The sequence below is a fragment of the Heteronotia binoei genome, chromosome 16, assembly GCF_032191835.1.
Source record: "Heteronotia binoei isolate CCM8104 ecotype False Entrance Well chromosome 16, APGP_CSIRO_Hbin_v1, whole genome shotgun sequence".
Taxonomy (NCBI): domain Eukaryota; kingdom Metazoa; phylum Chordata; class Lepidosauria; order Squamata; family Gekkonidae; genus Heteronotia; species Heteronotia binoei.
This window is the reverse complement of record NC_083238.1, coordinates 32,677,684-32,704,084: the sequence shown is the minus strand read 5'-3', so window position 1 is coordinate 32,704,084 and position 26,401 is coordinate 32,677,684. Positions and strand designations below refer to the sequence as shown.

Sequence of the window (26,401 nt, the reverse complement as noted above, 5' to 3'; positions counted from 1 at the left end):
TGTTTTGCCCAAAACCAATTCAAAAATTAACTCATTTCTGTTTGTACGAAGACCACTCCTTAATTTAGGTGAATACGTCTTCTGTATGTGCATCAAATGAAGGAACTGAGCCGTATGCTTATTGTTCTGAATGCTCCACTGATGTCTTCTGATACAATGGATGGGGAGGGCTTGTATACACCCACCTGTGGCAAAGAAAGTGTGTGCTACCCCAGGGGACAGGGGACCCCTCCCATGAAATGACATGAAGAGAGAAATTAGTGAAAATCAACCCCCCCCCCCAAAACCATGGAAATGCCGCCATTGGATACACACCCACATACCATGTACACTGGAATACATACCACAACAACGATTTCTAAGCAGTTTTTTTTAATTATCAAAATTAAACTTTGTACATTAAGAGCTTCCTAGATATTAGGACCCATACAGCATTTGAGAACCTATTTCAACATATCAGTATAATTACAGTCCTTTAAAAAAAAACCCTGCAAAATCCTTGAGCGAAAGCTGCATGGCATACAACAGTGCGACCTTGGAGCCAGCCTTTTAATGTGGGACCAAAGACAATCTAGGACAGTTAGAAAAAAAGCAGGATACACCTGAGCAGGGGTGGGATTCCAGCAGGAGCTCATTTGCATATTAGGCCCCACCCCCTAATGTAGCCAATCCTCCAAGAACTTACAAAAAAAGAGCCTTGTAAGCCCTTGGAGGATTGGCTACATCAGGGGTGTGTGGCCTAATATGCAAAGGAGCTCCTGGTAGAATTCCACCCCTGTACCTGAGTACTAGGTATCCATCCCAATGCCAATGTAATCTTCAGGCAGGACAAAACAGCTATGAAAACCTGTCCAAACATACAATAGGAAAGCAAAGCACAACATTCCATTCCCAGAGAGAGATCCCTAGCTCTCTGAACAACGGAACTTGCCCTATAATATGAGGCAATTGACCTTAAAACGATATGCCGTACAACAAAAGCCACAGAAAGACACTGCAGTATCTAAAGAAGCTTTTGCTCCCTTCCAACCCTAAAGACTTAGGAACGCATGGTCGTGTGCAAGTATATTTCAACCCCCCTCCTCGAATTAACTGTAAAACTAGTGTAACTGTACTTCTAGCACCACTCTTCAAAGTTCTACAGCATTTTAATTTGAAGCAACTGTAATCTCAGTTGTCAGCTTGCTCCAAGAGAGACTGCATGATTGACTGCAATGACTGGTGTTTGAAGGGCAAGTCAGTGGAACATTCTACTGCTTCATCTCTTAGCAAATATTGCCCTCTGGAACACTGTCACTTGCCTGACCTCTCCTCTTTGGACTCCAGAGCAAACAATAGATACAGTCCCTTCCTATAGTTGGTCTTGGTTTATTTTTGGAGCTCATCTCATTGCCACTAACTGCTTGGCCCATGTGCAATAGCAAACGTCTGGCTTTCAGAGCTCCTCACAATACTAAATTTGCAAAGTTCATACACACACATACCCCCACCTGTAATTCCTGTGGACATAATAAAACTATTGCATTTCAGCTACTGCAATTGGGTTTTGTGAACAAGGGCTGCAAAGGATGGAATTCATGTTAAATATTATCCTGTGCACATAACTAGGAGGGGGCAGGAGAAAAGGGCACAATTACAATTGTTCTTGTACATGGAACTTTGATCTTTGGCTACAGCACAGGCCATCCTAAAATGTTTTCTGTACATATCGGTCTTCAGGCCAATGAGATGCGTCAGTAACATTTCAAAAAGCAAGACTGACTTTCTCAACCAAGCACTCCCTTAGTTACTAAATATTGCATTAAAAGTATTACAAAAAAGAAAGCAAGCTACACATGCTCAAGAAAATAACAAGCAAAAAAAATCCCCAAACCAGCATGTGCTAAGTTGCATTTGATAGCTCTGCTTCAAGCCACCACCCAATCCCCAATTTTTAAAGAAGCATCCATGTTTGTTGCAACTTATTTCACAAAATTCAGTTATCGGAGCTCAAACCATTTTCCAAGACCAGCAAATGAAACAGGACTCCTCTCGGAGCTGTTAATATTTTTAAAGGGCCTTAAGAGCAAAGAATTCTTTTGCTTGTATTGTTGCTAAATGTGCTGCAGGTAGTACCTGAACAAACATGCTGTTTGGTAAAACTAAAGGGGAAAAAACGGACTGAAAGGGAATGCTGGGAGCAGGTACGTATGTAAACATCGGCATAAGGTAAGCTTTGCAAGAGGAAATTTCAAGCAGATGACAGATATGTTCTGGTTGCGCTTAAAAAATAAACAAACCAAAGGCTTTAAAAAAAAAATCAGAAATTAAAACTGCAATCAAATTGACAATTAACATGTTTAGCATCCAGTGCAACTGCAGAACACGGTCGGGGCTTCATTCTTGCATTTCAAGTTCTTGTTTCAGGCTGCAAATAAAAATAAATATATCAGGTAAATAACTAAAATGATAAGACTACTAATATGCAGAACTGGTTGTTCCCTTCAACTGGAGAGGATTGGGCAGAACCTGTAGTGTTCATGTGTGAAAACAACTTTTTTTGCTAACAGACTCAGGTTTTTGCTCCACACCGTACAACAGAAAATACGGAGGGAGCAGTGTCTCATCAATCCCCCCTTTCCTGTAGCAGACCTCTGATCCCAGAAATTTTTCCTGGGACTCATCCCAGAAGCTGCATTTCAGGGCTAGAGGGTTAGCTGTCTTTCTGTAGAAGGTAATTTTAGGCAGGGTCAAGCTCAAAATGAGCCGGCATATACTTTACAATTCCTACAACACAACAGAAATGGGTGGAAGGGGGAGAAGCCCTCCACTTACAGAACTTACCTTTTCAAGTAAGCATGAACATTGTCATATCCATGGTATTTGGCCAAGTATACCAATACACCTGTAGCGGACTGCCCTTCCCGGCATCTGCAGAAGCTACAGTTGCAGATCCCACGGCAAGGAGGGCAGTACCAGTTCTAAAAAGAAAAAACAAATTGCATTTACAGCCATTACTGGAATCCTTCATGCCTTGTTTCAACAAGAAATCAGGACTGTGCCCCAGGAGTATCAAGGTCAAATGCATTCCTTATAAACTTCAAACAAGACTACCAAGCAATACATGCATTTTCCTCTTAAAACTTAACAGGCATCAAAATGAAGTCCTTACTAAACCTGACCTGGACAGCCCAGAGAAGCCTGATCTCATCAGATCTCAGAAGCTAAGCAGAGGCAACTCCAGCAAATACCTGGATAGGAGACCTCCAAGGAATACCAGAGCCTGGAGGCAGGGGCAGGCTTCATTCAGTCACCTCTCTGGATATCCTTCATGTTTCCAGTTAGGGGTCAGTCACCAGAGGTCATCATGACTTCCAGGTGCAGACACACACTCACACATGCACATTAAAAATACCAAAAAAGGAAAAAGTCCTTACTGAGTCCAGCAAAGCAGTCCTGACTTCTTCTCCATAACGGTTGCGAAGGCAAGGCCCACAGAACTGGCCACGCACTCCAAAGCAGTTGGGGTTACGACAGTTAGTCTTGGTGTCTGTAGTTTTCTGGCGACATTGGTGACAGGTGGAACCCTGGGGGGAGGGAGGGCAGAGAGAGACCAAGTAAAAATCAGGTTTGAAAGACATTGCACATGCAATAATCCAGCCATTTGTACAGATGCACAAACAAAGCCCTTTGAAAAGACAAACAGGTCTTGGATATTTACTGCTAATGAGAAGGTAGGAGGGTTTTAATGCCTTGAATGAGGCCACCAATAGACACAACAATTTTTTTTAAATGTGGGCTACTTTATTAGAGGAAGCAGAGAAAACTAACAAGTAGAGAAGAAGAAGATGCAAGAAAGGCAAACTCAAATAATTTGCAGCCTAACTGGATGGCGGTTGGTTGGCAACAGGCCTTGAGGAAAGCATACTGCCACTTCAACAGAGGCTTAAATGTGCAGAAATGCTCAGTGAAGCTTCTAAGACCATGGAAGTAAAATAAGTTTATTAATGAGACCAGACATTTTACTCCAGTGCTGCTGGCAACCATACTCAAATGCAATAGGATGCTCCAAGAACAAAGGGTTCCACTTATTATGAACTCTTCTATGAACTTCTAGAAGTTCAGACAGACTTAGGCTATTCACTTTGAGTACTGAGTTTAAAGTTGGCAGCGGCCTTCTGTTTTGTCCTTTTTCCCATAAGAGCTTCACAAAACTCCCTTTCTTTCCTTTTAAACCCTTAGAAGATCACTGATATCATAGAACTTCCAGCTCTAGAAAAAGGAGAGGGCAGCTCCCTTATCCCTGGGTCAAGAAAATCTAAAATACGTGAAACCGAAGAGCTTAAACTTTTGAAATTTTGGCTTTAGTCAAAGTCACCCAAAAATGCTAAGAACAGTGAACCGGGCAAAACAAAACAGACATACTTCTGAAAAGGTTTCAAGCACAATACAAATATTCTCACCGTCACACGATTGTACACTTTATCTCGCACAGTCTTGCAGATATTATTCAGCTCTTCCTCGGATATTTCTTCCGCTGGGCGGATAATGTGGGGAAGAGTCATAGCGCCAGAACGTCGTCTCCTGGGAGTGACCATTTCATCCTGGAAGCAACAGAAAAACCAAAATTGTATTGAGAACTTTTGGATTTAAACCCCTTTAAAAGTTACACATAACACACAAATACTAGAGGGCTGGCTCACACAGGCAGTAATGCTGCCGGGTTTCTTTCAAAAGCCTTTTCAAGTTTGCTCTAGCCTCAAAGTGAACTACATACACACAAATTGTGCATTTCCCACATTAAAAGCAATTCCTTGACGGCCACAATCAATGCAACCACATGATGATGCTTGCAAAGGTCCTTTTAGTTTATGCCGTTTCCACTGCACAGACAAATGCAAGGCAAGGACATTTATGCATACTACATATGTCAGCCCCACTGCACAGCAGCCCAAATCCACTCCATTTAACCACCCGTGAAACACCATTGGGCATCTCCTCATATTCCCACTAGATTTTGGGCCAAACTTGATGTGACAGCATCCGGGGTCTGACACCAGTACCATTTTACAGAGACTTAAAAAACACTGCGAGGGCCCGAACCTGAATGGGCCCACAGTGCAGAAGGACGAGGGCCACTCTTGTACCTTCCCCCCTCCGCCACTATGCCTTTTCAAGCGCTGAAACAGCAGCAGGGTGGAAGATGATGATGATGATGATGATATTGGATTTATATCCTGCCCTCCACTCCGAATCTCAGAGCGGCTCTCAATCTCCTTTACCTTCCTCCCCAACAACAGACACCCTGTGAGGTGGGTGGGGCTGAGAGGGCTCTCATAGCAGCTGCCTTTTCAAGGACAATCTCTGCGAGAGCTATGGCTAACCCAAGGTCATTCCAGCGACTGTAAGTGGAGGAGTGGGGAATCAAACCCGGTTCTCCGCACACTTAACCACTACACCAAACTGTGAAGAGTACGTCAGCCTGCCAATCTGCAGGGCTAACGGGGACTGAGCCCTTGCGACATTTTAAAGTCCATCTTAAACCCATTTTTAAACCCCTTTGGACTTAAAAATGATCCAAAAAATCCATCACATCTGGTTCAGCCCTGAGAAAACCTATTTCCCCCATATTAGTTCCACTGAGGTTTTCAGTGGTAATTACATACAAATGTTTATTCTTCATGCAAACTCCATTTGAGTTACCTAAGCTATTTTTATGCTCCCCCAAATTAAGACTTGTAATAAAAAAACAAATCAACAACTCTAACCTCTGAGAAGTCATCTGATATCTTTCTCCTCACTAAGAAGTAAGGGTCATTCTCCAACACAGGAATTGGAGGACCTTCGATCAAAGATCTGGATCTTGTGTGAGGTCTGGAACTTCTTTCTGGATTCCTTCTTACAGCACTTCTTGGAGATCTCTGCAGTTTCTAGAGTGAGAAACAAAAATAGCCTGAGTATTCTATGACAACCACCAATTTCGTTTACCTAAAGCTCAATTTAGACATCCTGTGAAGTTATGCTCTATACTAGCCTTCCTTAGAACCCTAACAGTGATTTGAGCTTCCAAACATAAAGGTAAACGGTGGTTCATAGTAGCTTATGCGCCTATATTTCCCTTCCACTTGGCTCTCCCATTTCCATGGGCCTGATGCTTCTGGAAGCGCAGAGTTAAGGCCTTAACCGTAGTTTGCCAAACCATGGTCAAGTTTCCTCTATGATGATCTGGAGCAATTATCACAAATGCACCCAATTCATTAAACTCAAATCTTAAACACAAATGTCTTTAGCTCAAGTCTTTTCATGAAAATACTGTTAGATTTATTATGCTGCCCTAAGCTCTTTGGAGATATGACACACAAAAAAACTATGCTGGGCAGTTATGATATGATTTAATTTAATACACAAAGATGTTGCAAAAATAACTTCTTCTTTCTCTTCCTTTCTGCCCCAGTGCTTCTTAACTCAAATATGCAGGAATTCTTCACTCAAGATTTAGAAAAAGGAAGCTTTGCAACACATAATTTTAGATAATTAGGATTCTAGTCCAGCAATGCGCACTGGCTCTTCTGGGCACTGTCATACAATGCGGCACCCAAACCACATTTCAGATCGGCAACGCCGCCGACCAGTGAGACCTGTGTTTCGCTCTTGCCTCAATTTCTGTGCCTCCTGCAAGTGATACTGAGAAGGCAGCAAAGGAAAGTAAAGGGCACTCAGCCCTCCAACTGCAGAAAGCTGCTCCAAGCCAGCCAGCAGCGTGGAGCACCCTCTTCTTTCCTCTCTGCCTATTTGCTCTCTCCCCAACAAGAGGCGGAGCAGTCTTGGCCAGTTTGTTCTCACTTGAGCTGCAAGCCAGAGAGAGGGCAAGAACAGTCAGGGAAGCAAAGGATGCACAGGTTCATCTGTGGCTGGACGAGACAACCTTACATCTCAGTTATAATTTTTAGCATTGTATGTGTGTGCTTGCTGGAGCAGCAGACAGGCATAGTCATGTGGCTCTCCTGGTTGATAGGACTTGAGAATGTGGCTCTCAGTAAGCCATCAGTGAGTACCACTGATCTTGTCTCGCTGTGAAAAGTCATTACAAGACTGAATACCAGATTAGCATAGGCACACATCAAAATAAATCCAGATCTGGAACTTCAAAGTTTTAGCTCAGTTTTTAGTGTTCTTCTGGCAGGCAGCTGAACAGAACTTTGACCCGTTTGTTTTAGATATGAAGACTTCCGGGTGCTTTTGGCTGAAGTTTTAGAGATAGGGAAATTAAAAGACAATCACAACGTCGGCAACTGTTTCATCACAAGCAACTGGACTTTGTACCTTTCTTAAACCCTATAAAATCAACTGGGTGATGTCAAAATGTAGACAACTCCAACAACTACGAAAATGATTTCCACTTACTCGAGTAGGAGTTTCCAGTAGATCCTTCCCAGTAAAAATCCCAGGAACGTTTTTTAATTCTGCCATTAGCTTCGCAAGCTGCAAAAGGAAAAAAAGAAAGCATGCTGTGGAATGTTGGGAGACTTCACACTCCTAGAGCATACTGCTGTGTTACAGTATGAAGAACATAAACCCCTTTGGGGGAGGAGGGGTTACCCCAACTGTTCACTAAAGAATTCTTTAGGTTGGAAAGCACTGGAGGATGCAAATCCCTGCCATCTTATCTTCCTCCTACCCTGGCAGCCCCGACCTGGGAGACTTGATGCCCAAGGTCACAGCAGCCACACATGGTGGGGTGGATCAGGCCAGTGGGGGTGGGCTGGACTAAGGAAGGAGGCAAAGTTGGCCCTTTGTTGTTAGTAGACCTGTATTTGCAGAGAATGCTTTTGCCTTCTTCAATGAACTCCTCCACAGATCTATATAACCATTAGGCACTGCAAGTTGGCCAGCCCTGGGAATTAATTATCTACTAAATCTGAATCACCTCCATGAGAGCCTCTGGAAGCCTTGGCAACCATTAAGATTTGCTGGAGGGGGCACCACTACCCTTTACTAATGACAAGCATGGAGTAGGATCTTCTTTACTGAGCTCATGGAAGTGGCTGCTAACTGAGGTCAGCTTATGCCCGATGCCACCACTATTCAGAAGGTGCACAAGGCCTTCCCTTTCTTTATTCCCTTTCAGCTGGGAATAAAGACAATGCTTATAAGCATAGACAGCTTCAAGAGGGGACTGGATGAACATATGGAGCAGAGGACCATCAGTGGCTATTAGCCACAGCGTATTGTTGGAACTTTCTGTCTGGGGCAGTGATGCTCTGTATTCTTAGTACGGGGGGGGGGAGGGGAATGGGACAGTGGGAGGGCTTCTAGTGTCCTGGCCCCACTGATGGACCTCCTGATGGCACCTGGGTTTTTTGGCCACTGTGTGAACAAAGAACGTAGGACTGGATGGGCTATTGCCCTGATCCAACATGGCTTCTCTTATGTTCTTAATGCTGAAACATCTGACTGAATACATGTCAAAAATGCTATCACTTCATGTTATTTTAGTAAGCTTTTTATTTTAGTAAGGTTATTATAATTGGTGGCTAGCTATTCTCTCTGTCTCCATCCCTCCCTCCCACTTGTTCAGTTAAAAAAACTCAAGGCAGCTCAAGGTTTATCACTAAAGCACAATTTTTCCTTTTAAAAAGAACACACAAAATAAACTCAACATCTTTTAAGTGGCAGCATATAATAAAACAGGATAACTCTCATTAAAATGTGACAGGAAACTTTAAAGATCAGGCCAAATCAATGCAATATTAAAGGATAAATAAAGTAAGGGGGCATTCAATAAAGTAAGGGGGGGCAACCACTAAGAGAGGCAAAACATGTGCTCAAAAATTGTTTTTCTGGGAACCTAAAACCTACTAGGAAGAGGGATTTTCCAGGTGCCACACAAGAGAAGGCCTTGTCTGGTCTCTGCCTTCCTTATTTGTGAAAGGAGACGCACATTCAGCAGGGCTTTACTGTTAGGCAGGTTCAAGGGAGAACAAGTGGTCTTTTAAACCTCAGGCTATAGCACTTTCTAAGTGACAACCAACTATTTGAATTGTCCTTGAAAACAAGAGTGGTATTGTAATTCCAAAAGCAGAGAAAGGATGGCTATGATCATTCTTTCATGGAGCTAGCAGCCGCCATACCATATTTGGCTAAAAGCAATACATGACATAGAAACAACTCACAGAAGCCACCAAGAAGCACCAGTCAAATAGCACCTCTGAGCTATCAGTATAGTCACTATACTGGTGAGCCAGTGCAGTGTAGTGGTTAAGAGTATATCTGGGAGACCAGGGTTCAAATCCCCAATTGTGCCATGAAAGCATGCTGGGTGACCTTGGGCCAGTCACACTTTCTCAGCCTAACCTACCTCACAAGGTTGTTGTGAGAATAAAATGGAAGAGAGCTGAAGGATGTAAGCCACTTTGGGGGCCCCACTGAAGAGAAAGGTGGGGTACAAATGAATTTAATAAATAATACTCGAAATGGGCAGACTCCTTAACTTTCAAGCAGCTAAGTTACCACCCAACAATATATCATTTGTGTGTAGATTAAACCTCATTAATTGTAGGGTGAAAGCATTTTAAGCGAAAGAAAGAGCTGAAATGAATGTAGACAACCAAACTCTTATTAATGAGCATGTACACTTCTGAAATCAAAAGAAATAATTTCTTCAGTTTAGATAGAGGTGAGAGAATACCCCTATTTCTAACACGCTCCTTTGCACTTACCATGGCCTTGTTTTCCTTGATGTTTAAAGCTCTTTTCTTTAAGAATTTGGAGCCTCTTTCCTCATCAGAATCCGAGTCCGAGTCCAATTTGGGTTTAGTTGCCACACTTTCGCTCTTTCCTCTCTTGGACTTTGGAGGTGGGAATTTAATAGCAACTTTCATCAGCCGAACAGAGCACTCCCGTAGCCCCTTGTGTGAAAACTTATTTTCCACTCTCGTAACATTTTCCTCAGAATCTATCTCCAGTTTCTATTCAAAGCAAAAACAAGACTTTAAAATCACATCAAGTAGCTGTTACCACAGTATCCAGAACTCTAGCTTCTCACCAGAAGTCCAGCAACACACACACACGCAACTAGGTAATATTACCTCATTGCAAATTGATTCCTAAGTTTCCTCATCAACTTTTCAGTTTAATTTTTGCCCTTTTGCAGGTCCAAAGCAAAAAAAAAAAATTCTTGAGGAAAACCCAAGAAGGAATGGCTTTGAACCATATAGCAGATCTGCCCAGTAGCCAAGTTCATGCGCTGCTAACAGTCTCCCCCCCCAAGAGAACTCAACAGTGGCACATTTGGCAATCCTCATTTTAACAATCTTTAATAATGTTCCCCACCCTTTTTCTATTTGAACCCTTCAATATTTTTTTTACTGTACCAGCTCAACACCATTTGGAAAGCCCCACACTCAGAGCTTGCTGGGCCTCAGAAAGACTGAGGAAACACCTGTGGCTGTACATGCCCAGTACAGTTCATGCTCTTACTTGGGAGAATAAAAGGGGAAGAGAAGATCTACAAACCGTGCAAACAGAAAAGGACATTAAGGGGGAAGGAGGCACTCACCCACAGTAGTGGTGGTCTAGTAAACTTAAGATCAAGACATAGCCGTTGCTTACAACTTATCCTAATGGACAGGGTATCAGCAGAGCTGAACAGAAGACTTCAAGAAGCTACAGCCCAAGCAGGGAAAGCCTTATGATTACTTGATCAGTGGATGGAGGAAAAGAAAAAGGAAGGTACCTCATGATATGCAGTGGCAACCAGCACAACATTGTTATACACTACTAAAATTTCAGGGGGGACACAGTGGATTACCAGTGCGCATGTGGGAGATGCGGAAAACCCCACTCTGTAAAGTCCATGGATGGTTGGATATATCCCAGTACAGTTTACATAATTAAGACTGTTCAAGACTTGATGATGGGAACTCATTCATTCCTCATGACATACTCTTGTATAGTCATACTGCAAAATCCATGTGCACATGCAGGGGTGAAGGCAATTAGCCAATTAAACTGTGCAACTCACCTGAATCTCACTTTCTGTAAAACCGCAGAATGATTCATCGTCAGAGTTTTCATGAAAAATTTTAGCCATTTCTTCTGTGACATCTGGCTTGAACTTCAGTTTCTTAAAAAGAATAAGTACACTAGGTGTTTCTCTCTCTCTTTTTTTTAAAGAGAACCTATTTTCCATAAACTGTGCAGAGAGCAAATCACATTTTACAAGTGCACTACAAGAGAATAGCTTTTGTAACAAAGAAAAATGGTTCAGGGGGTTTACAAATGGTTTCAGAGCTGTTATGGCAAATCATCAGGCATGTTAGGTTAGGCGACATTTCAAAAGGATAGAATAAGTGGCTAATCTACCTCCAACAATTACTACCTAGAAGCACAAGGGAAAAAGTGAAATGAAATTACAGTACATACTGTATATTCATAACCGCTGTACAGAAATGTAAGCAAAGCATTTTAATCATGTACGGGGCATTTTTTCCCGGCACGGCACATTCAATTCTGTTTATTCGCACACTTTTTACTTACAGTGTTTGCAAAATTATCAGAGCCAAAACTGTCACAACTGTCATCAGAGGATGAAGAGGTTTCCATGGGGATCAATTTTGTATTTCGGAATGCCGACAATTTCTTGTCTCTTGAAAGGTCGCCCTGTGAAATGAAGATGGCAGTTCAATTAGTTACTATTCTAAGATTATTTACCAGAATAAATGATGAAGCTCAAAACCTGATTATGCCAGACTTCAAGATTTGCTACACATCAGTTTAGTGTGGTCATTTTCAGAATTTTTTTTAGCATACTGTGTGGCAGATCCACAAATAAAACCAGTTAAGCAATCTGTATTAAGCAAGTGGGCAGAAATTACAATAGATATTTATTTAGCAGTGTTAGCCTTAAGTGTCTGTAACACTTATTGAAACTACAAGAGATTTCTACCTGGAGCTTCTGGATATTGAACCTGGGATCTTCTGCATGCCAAGCAGATACTCTATCTCTGAACTGTGCCCCCTCTTCCCCGTTTTAATTTTTGAAATGTTAGTTTTAGAATTAATGCAATGGCATTGCACCAAAAACTGCACTGTTTTGCAACATAATACTGTCTTTTTATAATTTACTGTGTGTTTGTGCGTATCTATCAGCAGCAATGCAAGCCTGTACCTTAGATAACTAAAAAAGATCCAGTTAGCCTTGCTATCAATACTCTACTGCAGTGTTTCCCATTTGCAGGGTCGTGACCCGGCACCGGGCCACGGAAGCCTCACTACCGGGTCACAAGAAAGCCAAAGCTAGCCCCGCCCCATCTCTATGTTGTGCAGAGAGGAGCTAGCTGCCTCTCCTTCCTTCTCCCCCGCTCCCAGTGTTTGAGAGAAAAGCTGGCATCCATTGGCACTTTAGACCTATGAAGTATTCTTCAAGGTATGAGCTTTCATGTGTTTTGCAGTATGTTCTTTTGGGGAGATTTCCCCGGAGGCCTGGGTGGCAAAGAAGGCTGTGTGTGTTTTTTTCAGCCGGGAGGGGTGGCAAGTGGGCATTCCAGTAGCTGTTTTTTTTTTTTTTTTAACCAAACGAACCCTGGGCAGAATTTTTGCTGGCTGGGGTCATCTGATGGTGAGGAAGGGGGGGTTCTTTGCCCCCCTTTCTTTCTTTCCCTGTAAGTGATGCTCTGTCTGTATTCTTGGTGCTGGGGGGGGGGGGAAGCAACAGTGGGAGGGCTTCTTGTGCTCTGGCCCCACTGGTGGACATTCTGGTGCTTTTGGGGGATTGTATGAGGGAATTTTGGACTGGATAGTCCACTGGCCTGATCCAACATGGTTCCTCTTATGTTTATGTTCTTTCTTTCCATGTCTTTCTTTTCTTTTCCTTTCCTTCCATTTAATTCTTTCCCTTTTTCTTTCTTTCCTTCCATTTTTGCTGGATGAAACTTTTCTGTTCATCATAGTGCTGTTGCAGACATAGGAGCTCTGCCAATGAAAAGTTGGCACCCCCAGTTGTAGCCAGGTGACCTTCTATGAGATTTCTGTGTGAGTGAGTGAGAGTAAGAGCTGTGGGGCAGAAAGAGATTATTGGAGATTACTGCGGTATATCTCAAAAGCACTGGAAGAGATGGTACTATAAACTTAGCACCATTTTACTGGTCCTGCTTTTAACAGCTGTCTGACACCAAAATTAAACTCGTCCTGTAGATATTAAAAAGGATGAAAGTAGTTCACTGGCTAAGTATTTGCACAACAGATTGCTTTTAAAGGCATGGGAAACACTGCCAATAAAAAGCTGCAAGCCCCTCATAAATATCCTTTTTGGGATAACTGCAGAAAAGCTTGTATGAACTTCATATAACTTGAAATTAATTCATTAATTGCAGTACAATTCTCTGCTACCTTTCACAGCAATTTCCCAGTGTTTCAACCAAAGAAAAGTATGAAAAATAGCTGTCAAAAGATTTTCTTGAAACCAAGCATGCTTGGTTGTAGCTTGAGGCAGGGTTCCAGTAGTAACAGCTGAAGGAAGGGCCTACTAAATGCGTCAGCATATTCTGAGGTAGAGCAACTACCAGGGCCCAGTGTGAGTGGTACACAGTGCTGGCATTCCTGATGGCAATGGCAACAACACTCCCAACTGCATACACTGGCCAGTGAGGAAGGGATATGGAAGTGGTGCAGGCAGAACATGGGCATTAGGAGTGCTTGCAAGCTGGAGAAGAATACACAGATAGGTGCAAGCAGGTGTGGGGGTGAAAAGAGAGGACCGCCCACTTTCCACCCCCATTTTGGCTCAGCATGAGTTTCAGAGAGATTTTTCTGAAAATGAATCTACTTCCAAAGAAGAGGCAGGTTTGGGGGAGTGCTCTGGAAGTGACATCACAGGAAAAGGTGGAGTTTTGGTTCAGTGTGCCCCGGAAGTGACAGTATTTGGTCCTTGACACCACAGGAAAAGACATAATTCCTGTCTCCCGGCTCCACCCCCAAAGTCTCCTGGCTCCACCCCCAAATTTTAGTGGGCTACGAAGGAGAAGTGTAAAAATAACCAGGCCACGGGAAAGAAAAGTTTGAGAAACCCTGCTCTACTGCTTTTCTTTTTAATTTCAAAGCTATTCAGTGAAGTCGACCAGTCAATACTTCATATGCCCTTTTCAGTCTTGGTTAATTATGGGATGACTAACATAACATAGTCACTGCATCACGTAGCTGTTTCGGTATTTTAGCTGACCTTATTTTACTTTTACATTAACCTATTTTTGTAGGAATCAAATTAGTCTTCCCTGTACAAAATACAGAAAAATGCCACTGGTATTTTAGATGTTTTTCTTTTAAAAAATGCAAAAGGATGAGAACATAACTATAACAAAATCTTCTGCTATCATTTTCTACAGGGCTTTTTTTGTAGCAGGAACTCCTTTACATATTAGGCCACACACCCCTGATGTAGCCAATCCTCCAAGAGCTTACAGTAGGCCCTGTACTAAGAGCCCTGTAAGCTCTTGGAGCATTGGCTACATCAGGGGTGTGAGGCCTAATATGCAAAATATAGAAAAAGCCCTAATTTTATATAAAATTATGAATCCAAAAAAGTGTTTCCTCCTGAACCTACATCCATGAACAGCTCACATTTCATAGGTAACCGTAGAACTTGAGGTAATATTCATGTGTGATTGAGGCTTCCCGCCCCCCCCCCCTCCCCCAGCAAATGTCCTGTAACTAATATAACATGAACACCCACAGGGTAAGCCACTATGCATAAGATTCTTCACTTTGTAGCTCAGCATCAAGTCCATATAGCAACTTGAAAAGCCACAGGAATTCACACTTTATCACAGCGATATCCTGATGCATGGGTCCCCAGTGACACCTTTCCTTGCACCTGCCAAGTGTTTTTAGAAAGCGGGCAGGGTCAAGGCTTTTGATTGGCTGTGCAGATTTTCAAAAGCATTTCTTTGGCAGCAACTGCCATCTTCACTGTGCAACTGTAAACAAGCTACGAGAGCCATTTATTTAATTAACTTACATCTCCCGCCCTACCCCATGAATGCGGCTCAGGGTGGTTCACAACAGTAATGAAATCAATAAAAACCAGTAATATAAAACAACTAAGCTATTAAAACAAGATGACACTAAAACATGAATTGTCTAACGTCTCCTGTAACATTTTAACAGGCCTTGGTTGATGGCCTGATTTATGACATTCTTTAATCAGATGGTGGTCGTTACCCTAAAATGTAGTGCCCCATATGTAGTAAACAGTATCTAAAAGGCACTGGGCAGGTACCCAAGGCACAGGAGACTGAGATGGTTTAACACCCACCACCACCACCCCACCCAAAGGCCTGATGTAACAGCTCTGCCTGACAGGCCCTGCATAACTGTAAAAGTTCTCAGAGGGCCCTAATCTCAAGCAGGAGAATGTTCCACCAGGCCAGGACCAAAAAATGCCCTGGCCCTGGTTAAGGCTAAGTGGATGTCTCTTGGGCCGGGGATTACCATTTTGTGAATGGCTCCATCTCTTGTGGCAGCCATTTTGTAGCTGCATCCATCACACCGTGTCAGAATTCCAAAGGTGCTCACAAGCCCAAAATGGTTGGAGACCACTACTCTAATTATTAGACTTTTTTCCTTCTAAAACATGTCACTATATTTAGGAAAAGCAATTTAGTGTGGGCAATGCCGGTTCTAATGAAGACTGCGCATTCATGAATTCCACTATTACCTGACCTACAATTTTAATTCCCCCATGTCAAACACAACAGTAACAAGATCGTCAACTCACACAAGATCCCCAACTCAAGTTCAGGAGTTTACCTCTGCATCCTTATTTTCTTTGAGGACAAGCATCTTTCTAATAGGGACGGCATTCTGCAATCCAACGCAGAATTATCCTAAACAGGCCCATAAGATAAAACACTGTGTTGTATGCCTTTCACTAGGTTTAGATTTATGAACATCTTATCAAAGCCTTTTCTTCCAAGTTTCAACCAACCTGTGCCTTCAGAGGTAGTTTTCCCAAGTTTAAAAATTCTTCAAAATCCTGTTCACCTTCTTGGTCTAGCAAGGCGAAGGAGTTTCAAATAGGGCTTATGTTCATCATGCAGCTTAAGAGAAGCTGGTAGGAGCTTCACAGCACTTCAAGAAAGGGGGCTGACTCTAGCAAAGCAATGTTTCTGATTCTACACCCTTCTAAGTCACAACCAGGTTCAAGTTATGGATAATCAACCTTTTAAAAATATTTTGTAAACATATTCACATACAACTACAAAATATACTAACACAGAACTTCCTTGTATTTTATTTGGAAGCAATTAATGTAGAAATAAATGTTAAATTCACATGAAAGAAACTGTAGTCTAACTTTGTTAGTTGCACACTAGTTTTATGTTATACTAATAGACACTGCAGCATGTAACATCTTGTGACATTTCCCTGTTGCTAACAAACTCCCAAAACAACAACAAAATACAGATTTTTCCTTTCATTCGTAAAGAAAATCTTGTGTTTCTATGCCTACCATAACAACAATAAATGCTATTGGCCTAAACTCATCAGATTTCATTCCTAATATAAAATTTCTTCAAATCACAAATGGAAAAAAGGTATCACTACAATGAAGACTCATTAACCTGTTAACTAGTTCCTTGGAGAAGTCTCTAACTGGAAAATGTTTTAATGAAACTGATTCATCTTGCATGTCATGTTTGAAGATGTTTTACTCAGATGTAAGACGACATTTGTAAGATTTCATATGTAACATGCCTTTAGGAGACAGCTGAAGACTGTTTTATTCATGATGGCATTTGATTAGTTTAAGTTCCTCTGCCTACAGGCAGTTTTAGATTGTTGGTTTTAACTTATGGGTTTCATGATTTTTATTGTGCTTGCACTGTAAGACTGTAACACTGAGTTCTTATAAAGTTGAAAGGTGGCGAAAAAATGTTTCAAGCTGCAGCTCTTGTGGGATTTTGGTGCCACAGGGTGATTTTGTATAGGGTGAAACAAATTCAGCCATAACCACTCTGCCATGAACTGAACAAAGCTGTGTTAAGTGGCACTCTTATTCTAGCTCAGAGATCAGGATAACCAGTCATCAAAAAGATGGAAAAGATGTGTGTTGCCCACAAAAGTTGAGTGTTACATACTTTTAAGAGTCAAATTATTGCTACAGGAAATATATTCAAATTTTCTTCTCACACTTAGCTCAGTATTTAGATAACCTGCTGTTAGGTACAGAGCTCGTGATCCCACACCATTACTTGTGCCATTCAGGACTGGTTCAAATATATTCTAGCTGCATCAGATCCTAACCTCAATTTCTTCAATGTTCCAACGAGCAAAGCAGACCTTGGCATGGAATCAGGTCTCATTTAAACTGCCCTGCAACCCACACTAAGTAGTTACTTTCCTTTCCTAGCACATCAGAACAAACTATGGATCTCTAGTGTGAATGCTAAGTGCGCTTAGCTGCTTTACATGGGTTACAACCAATGTTCCCTCTAAGCTGCAGAGCCTTGTGAGCAAAAGTTCTACTTTGTGAGCTACTGGCATTAAAGTCGATAGATCCAAGGCTCGGCCCTCCCCATCCAAGCCGGCATCGCCGGCATTCAGGCTGGGGGCCGCATTTGCCCCCTCGGAAGGAGGGAGCAACAGAGCGCTCAGTCCGGCATATCCGGGTCTGTGTCTGGGCGTGGCGTCAGGGCTATATATGCCCTGGCCCCGCCCAGGCAAGTAGGCAGCTGTGTTGGTCTGAAGCAGTATAACCAAGTAGGAGACAAGTACACCTTTAAGACCAACAAAGTTTTGTTCAGAATGTAAGCTTTCGTGTGCTCCAAGCACACTTCATCAGGTGAAGAATGAGGTACAGTGAGCAGGGCTATATATAGCCGGTAGGCAGTAGTTTAGGATGCAAAATGGTACAAATTTAAGATCCAATGACAGAATAGTAAAATTAACAATTTGAGCAAACCTTTGATCAGAGTAGCATAAGCATGCGAAAGCAATAAAACAGTAATATGGTCCAAATGTGAGAATGTCTGTCAATCACTCTATTATATAAGCCTGGGTCAAAAAGAGGGCATTACTTTCTCAATTGTTATTAAAGTTATTAAAGCATTAAAAGTTGTGAGCTACTGCATAAATTATTGTGCTCTGGGGTCATCCTTCCTGAGCGAAGACAAAAATGTGTGAGCTGGAGGCTAAAAATCTGTGAGCTAGCTCATGCTAACTCAGCTTAGCAGGAACACTGGTTACAACGGAGTTTACACAAACAAGATCCAGAACACCCTAAAGAATGTCGGTCTCACCAGCCTGCATTCCAACCAAGCTTCAGTCTAACCACAAAGAGGATGTGGGTTGCAACCGTAGACACATTTACCTGGGAATTAACCCCAAAAGAAACCAGCTGGTCTTATTTCTGAGCAACTGTGTATGGGATGAGACTGGGGGAGAGAACAGTATAAACGTTATGGTGCTTTCAGCTGCCCCACAAGCAAAAAAAAAAAAAGATTTGAAATTCAAACAGTGCCTGAAAATAGACCAAAGCTGGCAGGAAAGCAGGCAGGATACTTTTCTGCCCCAACTGCATCATCTCTTTCCAAATGCTGAAAATAAAATGTTAAGCCTGGAGCACAAGTTTCGTAAGCTCTTTAAGGCCACTTTGTAATAGAGCTCTCAAATCATCGTTTCTGCCATGCTGCAAGCCAAACAGAAGTGCCCTCATAAAAGAGCCATTTTCTTCTTAGCAGTTTAAACTCAGAACTGCTTTCCCCAGTGCAGTTATTTCAAGCTAACTGGGCAAAAGCGACACAAAACTCCGGGGGGGGGGGGGGGAGGAAAGAAAGTTTGTATGTGCCAGCACATGAAACCGCCAGCACGTGTTAGGGCAACCAGAATTTCCACAATCTGCACACTGATTTTAGAGCTATCAAGAATCCCCATCCATGTGAACAGATTGGAGCCCTTCTCAATTCAGTGGGACCTACTTGTGAGCAGATGAATTTAGGAGGACTAGCAGTTTACCCGTCAAAATTAAGCAGTCAGCAAAATCCAAGCAAGAAGTTCTTAGGAAGCAGATCTATGAGTAACATGGGAGTTAGGGTTTGGGAGAATTCCAGACTACATCAGACAAAAATTGAAAGGAGATCAGAAAAGTAGCTCCACAGTTCCATCATGGAATAATAAAAAGCTAGGGGAAATGATTACTTCTCTTACCCTTGAATAGTCATAAACACTTGACACACACACAGAATTATTAGGCAATGAAAGAATTAAGGGCAAAGCATCCTGAGGTCTAACCAACATGTCTCCCAACTCGAGGACTAGCGCCATTAGCTTGTGTCTGCAAAATCCAACTATAGTCCTTCTAACAACTTGTGGATTTTAAGACGTGCCACATGACTCCTGTGTCTTTTAGATGTGCCAAACACTTCTAGAGCCCTGGAAGGCACACAGGAAGAAGCAAAGCAGACCTCCTAAACCTAGACAGGAAACCAGAATCCATCTCCTTATATCCCTCTTGCTTTTAAGACCCCTGAACAGGAAACAGGATTAGGCAAATAGCAGGCCAATTACCAACAGGCAGTGTTCCCTCTAAGCTGAGTTAGCGTGAGCTAGCTCACAGATTTTGAGCCTCCAGCTCACACATTTTTGTCTTAGCTCAGGAAGGATGACCCCAAAGCACACTGATTTATGCAGTAGCTCACAACTTTAATGCCAGTAGCCCATAAAGTAGAATTTTTGCTCACAAGACTACAGCTTAAAGCAGGGGTCCCCAACCCCGCAAGCCGTGGACCGGTACTGGTCCGTGACCTGTTAGCAACTGGGCCTTGAGTTGTATAGTTATTTCAATATATATTACAATATAATAAGACGACAACAACAACATTGGATTTATATCCCGCCCTCCACTCCTAATCTCAGAGCAACTCACAATCTCCTTTATCTTCCTCCCCCACAACAGACAACCTGTGAGGTGGGTGGGCTGAGAGCGCTCTCCCAGAAGCTGCCCTTTCGAGGGCAGCTTCTGGGAGAGCTATGGCTGACCCAAGGCCATTCCAGCAGCTGCAAGTGGAAGAGTGGGAAATCAAAGGGTTCTCCCAGATAAGAGTCCAAGCACTTAACCACTACACCAAACTAATAAAGTGCACAATTGTGTCATCCTGAAACCATCACACACACAAACACCCCAAAACCTGTCTTCCACAAAACCGATCCCTGGTGCCAAAAAGGATGGGGACCAGCGGCTTAGAGGAAACATTGCCAACAGGGGAGAAGCCTGCCCCTCAGTGCAGCGAGGCAAGACACGCGTGGCCACCATTCTGCCTCCCCCCCTCCTCCGAGCCCACCCACCCGGTTTGTGAAAACCCCTCCAAACCAAACACTCAGCCGCGCCTCACCCACCACTGTTATCATGGGGCGGGGGGGGGGGGAGGCGCAGAGCCTCAGGCAGCCAGAGGCGACTCACGGGTGGGGGCGGGCTAGCCAGGCAGCTGAGCCAGGGGGGGGGAAGCCAAGGGCTGGGCGCTGGGAGAGCGGGGGGTGGGGTCTCAGCTTGCCCTTCTTCCTTCGGGAGAAAGGGAGGCGCCTCCTCTGGCTCCCAAGTGAAGAGGCGCATGGCCAGAGAATGCGGGTCTCCGAAGTGCATTTGGCCTCTCCAAGGGGCTGGTGGAGGAGAAGACAAAGGGCTTGGGGAGAAAGGCTCTGGGGGAAAGGAGTTTATCAGGCACGCGTGGAAGACGACAATCCTGAAATCTCACTTAGTGGGGAGTAAATCCCACTTGGCCTTGTTTCTGAGCAAGCCTTCAGTGGGTCTACTCCCAAGTAGGCGCGCCCCTTCAGAGGCTGGAGGTTGCTGCCGCATGGGAGGCTAGGCGTCTAGCAGCGCGGGGGCTCCAACGTGGCCAGCCTCGGAGGGCGCGCAGAAATGCCAAGTTTCGTGCAGAGGCGGCGCGCAAAGCGCTACTTAATCAGAGCTCGCTCGGTGAAATCGACAGAAACTCAATTCAGAGTTTCCCAATCAGTCGCCTTAATACTTTGCATCGAACGCTCCTAGTTGGGCGAAGTTCCCATTCCGTTTGATCAACTTTGGAGGCTGCGAGCCGCTTCTGTGCACGTCTACTCAGAAGCAGGATTCGGCCACCGACTCCGGTGGGATCGAGCGACACGGCTCCACCCCTTGCTAGAAAGCGTAAACTCCACGGGACGCGGTGGCGCTTACTCCTGGGTAAGCACGCTTCCTTAAAGGCGTGGTGGGGCTCGAGAGAAGCCTTGCTTTGCCTGTTTCACGAACCCTCCCCTTCCCGCATTTTCCATCCAAACCTCCTGGCCCTCTACCGGGACGGGGGATCCCTACCAACTCCCCCCAAACAGGGAGCAGCTCCGAATCAGCTGGCGGAGAAAAACGACCGAGTCTCAAGTGCTTCTTCTCCTCCCATGCGGTCCGACCCTCGGCTTGGGACAAATCAAAGGGCGCTTCCTTCCCAACTAAGTGTGCCGATGGGTGGCAGGCTTGGGGAGCGGCCATTAGCAGGTCTACTCCAAAGTAGTCCTCCTAACCTTAATAGGGCTTACTCCTAGGAAAGTGTTTTTAGGATTGCAGCCTCCAGCGACTTACCTTCAGGCCAAAGGGATCCATGCTGCTGGGTGCGTAAAGCCACTAGCAGGAGCCTTTCTTCTCGGATGGGGGAATCGGAACACGCTGCCCAGACTCGCGCCAAAGAAGCTCCCAACTCCGAGGAGGCGGGGACAGGAAGGCGGGGCACTATTTTCCCCGCGAAAGACGCCGAGGTCCTGGACGGTTCAGAAAGCACTTGCGCCGGGCCTCCGCGACCGCTTGCTCCTGATCCATGCACCCCTCGCGCGCGAAGGCAATGCAAAGAGCGCGGCTAAAATCAAGAGGATGGGAAAATCCGGCCGTTTTCAATACATAAAACTGTTGTACCGGTTTGTGGCGCTGCAAGGATCCAACTCAGTGGCGCGAAATAGCAATGAAGTATTTGCATAGAGCAAAGAAGGAGGGGGTTGGGATGGGGATCAGGCAGTAACAAGTTTGGGAAGGGATCTTGAGTACGCACGTTAGGGAACCAGGAGACCAGAGTGAGGCCATAACATGCACTAATCTTGAATGAAGCCTTGATCTTTTCATGAGAAGCTTGAAAAAGTGTCTCAAACAACAGCCCAAAACGGATGCAACAGATGGTAGATCCGCGAACTTTCATCTTTAAAACAAAAATTAAAGCTACAGCGTTTTTAGATACCTTCGACACAACAACGGGCAATAACCCTTTTTAGTATCCACCCGCGTTGCTGAAATCACCAACCACTTTCAAAATGAGATCCAGGTGGGTAGAATAAAGTTTGTCCAGGAGCCCTTGTTCTTAAAGTGAACTGTATTCACTTTCAAAGTGGGTTTTGAAAGTGCAGAAGTGGCACTGGGATTTTGGGAGATGCCCTAAATCAGTAATCTGAAAATGAAATGTAATTTTCAGATTGTTTTTTAGCATTGATAATACAAGAGTCCAGTGGCACTTTAAATTTTATTTATCTGTTTTGTTTATATTCTGCTTTTCTCCCCAATGGGGATGCAAAGTACTTACATTCTTCTCCTTTCCTCCATTTTATCCTCACAACAACCCTTTGAGGTAGTTTAGGCTTACAGTGTGTGACTGGCCCTAAGTCACTCAAGTGAGCTTCCATGGCAGAGAGATTTGAACTTGGGTGACTTCAGGCCAGCTCCTAGTCTAACACCCATACCACAGCAATAAACATTTCATTAAGCAGATTTATTTATGGTAAAAGCTGCAAGTGGATTCCGTGTTGCATTTCACAACCCCTTCCTCCCATTCGTTTGCAGATTTTAGTGCAAAACGGCTAGACACTTCCATGCCTCTGCTGACATGGACTCTGATTCATGAAGGCTTGCAATGCAATAAAAATTGTCAGACAGATTCAGGTGGGTACTGGTCTGAAGTGACAGAACAAAGTTTGAGTCCAGTGGCCCCTTTAAGACCAACAAAGAATTAAACTTTATTGGTTTTAAAGGTGCCACAAGATTCAAACTTTGTTCCATAAATTTTGTCAGTTTTTGAAGAAGAGATTGGATTCATACCCCAAAGGAGTCTCGGGGCAGCTCACAATCTCCTTTCCCTTCCCCTCCCCACAATAGACTTTATGAGGTAGGTGGGGCTGAGAAAACTCTGAGAGAAATTGCTCTTGAGAGAACAGCTCTGTGCGAACTTGTGACTGACTCAAGGTCACAGCAAAAGTGCACGTGGAGACATGGGGAATCAAACGCAGTTCTCCCAGATAAGGATCTGTGCACTTAACCACTACACCAAACTGTCACTGGACTAGCACTGCTACCCATCTGGTATTTTTAGCTTGTGTTGCCAACTTCTAGGTGGTGGCTGGAGAATTCCTGCTTATTACAACTAATTTCCAGGTGAGATATACCAGTTCACCTGGAGAAAATGGCCACTTTGGAAGGTGGACTCTACAGCATTACTCCATGAAGTCCCTCCCTTTCCCAAACCCCATCCTCTTAAGGCTTCACTCCCAAAATCTCCAGGTATTTCCCAAGTCCAGAGCTGAGAACTTTGTTTTTAGTATTGGTAGATCCTGTTAGGAAAAATATGTATTCGATTTTCAGTCAAAAGAAATATAATGCTGAAAGGCTATGTACACTTCAGATCGTATAAAGGATTTGGCTGATTGACAGTGACATCAGACCAAACAGTCTGCCAAGGACCAAACAGTTTTGTTCAGTTGCACAGTCGACTCTTTGCGACCCCAAAGTCACGCCACACACGACAAACACAGTTACTGGCACTTATTTGGCAAGGACAGTTTGGTTCCTGTTTTCTCTGAAGGGCACTCCCTGGCTTGGAAGTCGAACCAATTCAGGCTTCGCTGCACGTGTGTGGTACACACACAAACCACATAATCTGTAACATGAACCCAGAATGATCTGGAAAACAGCTCTCACACAGACCAAATCACAATAGACTATGAGTATAAACTCTGGGTGTGTTATTATTTCTTGTGAACATGCGGCCAGGCTGACATGTTCAAAGAATCTCCATTTTAAATAAGCCCTTAATTACATACTTACCTGCACCAGTGGTTTTCTCATGGAGAAAAAAATGAACGGCAAAACAGTTCTCCAGGGACTAGGCCACACTTCATTCTCCTAAATCCGCATTAGCTCAGGAATGTTTTTCAGCCAACAGAGAAAAGGGATTTTTGCCTTCTCTCCTCCCACTGGAGTTTAAAATTGGGCAGCTTCCAAGGAAGCAGAAGTACAAATACTGATTGCGGCTGCCAGCTGAACTTCTGAAATACCATGTGAACAAACCAACCAAAGTAACATTGTTTTAAAAGTTTCCTTGATTTCATTAGGAGAGAAAGCCATCAGGTCTTTTACATGTGGGTCTCTGACCTCTCCTCCTGGACTTCTTGAACACCTGAAAAGTGTCTTTTAAAAGACATGGCTAGGGAATCGAGCCATATAAGAGGTTAATTTAGGGCTGCCAACTCTAGTTTGGGAAATTCCTTGAGATTTTGAATTGGAATCTGGGGAAGGATGGGATTAGATGAGGGACTTCAATGGGATATAATGCCGTAGACTTCACCTTCCTCTGGAGATCAGTTGTAATAGTGGGAGATCTCCAGTCACCACCTGGAGGTTTACAAATGCAATTAATCTACACCAATGCAAGCTTATAAATGTAATTATCATTTTGCACTTAAGACATAGTATACCAAATAGGTCATTCACAATTAGCAGGTATTATAAAAAAAAAATTGGCAAAACTATACTGGCAAGACCTCAAACACTGACGTTCAGAAAAACAATTAAATGCCCAATTTTTTTTTGTTTCTCTCTTGTAGAGCAATATTCGTAAAAAGGCCACAAAGACAAAAACTGGCGTAATCCAGACAGACATTTGGATTCCTGCACAGAGCACATTTAACACTAGAACTATTTGTAAATCATACAATAAATGTAAGGTTTCCAGCCTCCTGCTGGGGGTGGGAGTTCCCCCGATTTAAGGCCAGCGGGGGAGCCCCATCCCTGCACCACAACATGCCCAGTGAAATGATGTCACCCGGAAGTGACATTATCGCACTGGGTACATCTATCACTTGGGGAAAAGTCCATGATAACCATAGAGTTCTTTCCTAAGTGATACAGTGTCCCCTCAGCAACGTGCCCAGCGTGATAATGTCACTTCCGGGTGGCGTCATTGTGCCCTGCGTGCTTTGTGTGTGTGAGGAAGATCCCCCACCGGGTCACAGGTAGGTCCTGGCAACCCTAAATAAATAACATAAAAATATGTATATATTAAGTCACCCTTGGTCTAAATATAATTACTACAAGCTTAAATATCAGCAAAAATACAAGCAGAATTGCAACACACTCAAAGATAGCTTCAAAGAGCTGCTCTACAAGAGAGAAAAAATATATTTTTGGACATTAAATTGTTTCTCTGAATGTCAGCATTTGAGGTCTTGCCATAAGACAGTAGTTTTGCCAGTACGTTTGTTATAATACCTGTTAAGTCTGGGGTGGGGAACCTCTGCCCTGAGGGCCATATGTGACCCTCGAGATCACTTGGTGTGGCCCTCGGGGATTGCTGGGCCGAACCAAGCCATGTGGCAGCCCTCTTGGGACCTGGCTGGCCAGCAAGGATTGTGGGGTCCAGCCGCACTGTGCAGCAGCCTCCCCAGGGCCAGGCAGGGATCACAAGGCCCAGATGTACTGTGTGGCAGCCTCCCTGGGGCCTGGCTGGCCGGCCAGAATTGCTGCAGGGCCTGGAAAAGTTACTGTCACAGTTCAGTTTGTGCTTGATTATTCCAGATGGTGTGGCCTAATATGCTAATGAGTGTGTGACTAATATGCTAATATTAGGGGATGTGATCTAATATGCTACTGAATTCCTGCTGGGCTTTTTCTACAAAAAAGCCCTGAACCTATGTATTTGCCTAGGGTGGCGGGGCGGGTGTGTGCGTGTGTGTGCCAGATTAGGTTCTCCCTACATGACTTCAAATAGAAAAACAATTATTTGCATTAATTTTACTAGCCTGAATCATTCTCCCTTGGCGGAGCACTGTTTTTAAAGTTGATAATTCTTTATGGCCTGCGAATGATGTTATAAATATCCATATGGCCCTTGGCAGCAAAAAGGTTCCCCACCCCTGTGTTAAGACATGAATGACCCATTTGTTATACTATGTCTCAGGGCTTTTTTGTCAAAAAAGCCCAGCAGGAACTCATTTACATATTAGTGACATCATCTGTTGAGTAGGTTACTTTCCGCATATTGACATAGAACAGTACAGTGCCATCAGCTGCGTTTCATGGATGTGTGTTCTCACACAGTCCAATGAGAGACCTTGTTTTGCCCCCTCCCAAACACAGCCGGGCAGAGAG

General features: G+C 43.7%; 1 protein-coding gene across 1 annotated transcript; it reads right to left on the bottom strand.

Moving 5' to 3' along the window:
• Positions 1-355: 355 nt before the first annotated feature.
• Positions 356-22,265, bottom strand: CDCA7 (cell division cycle associated 7). Its single transcript, XM_060257082.1, has 10 exons — positions 21,584-22,265; positions 11,518-11,640; positions 11,003-11,104; positions 9,699-9,947; positions 7,384-7,461; positions 5,748-5,909; positions 4,443-4,583; positions 3,417-3,566; positions 2,824-2,960; positions 356-2,407 (listed from the first exon to the last, which is right to left on the bottom strand). Exons 1-10 carry the CDS (start codon positions 21,602-21,604, stop codon positions 2,377-2,379), a joined length of 1,194 nt encoding a protein of 397 aa, XP_060113065.1. The 5' UTR covers positions 21,605-22,265; the 3' UTR covers positions 356-2,376.
• Between the last annotated feature and the right edge of the window lie 4,136 nt (positions 22,266-26,401).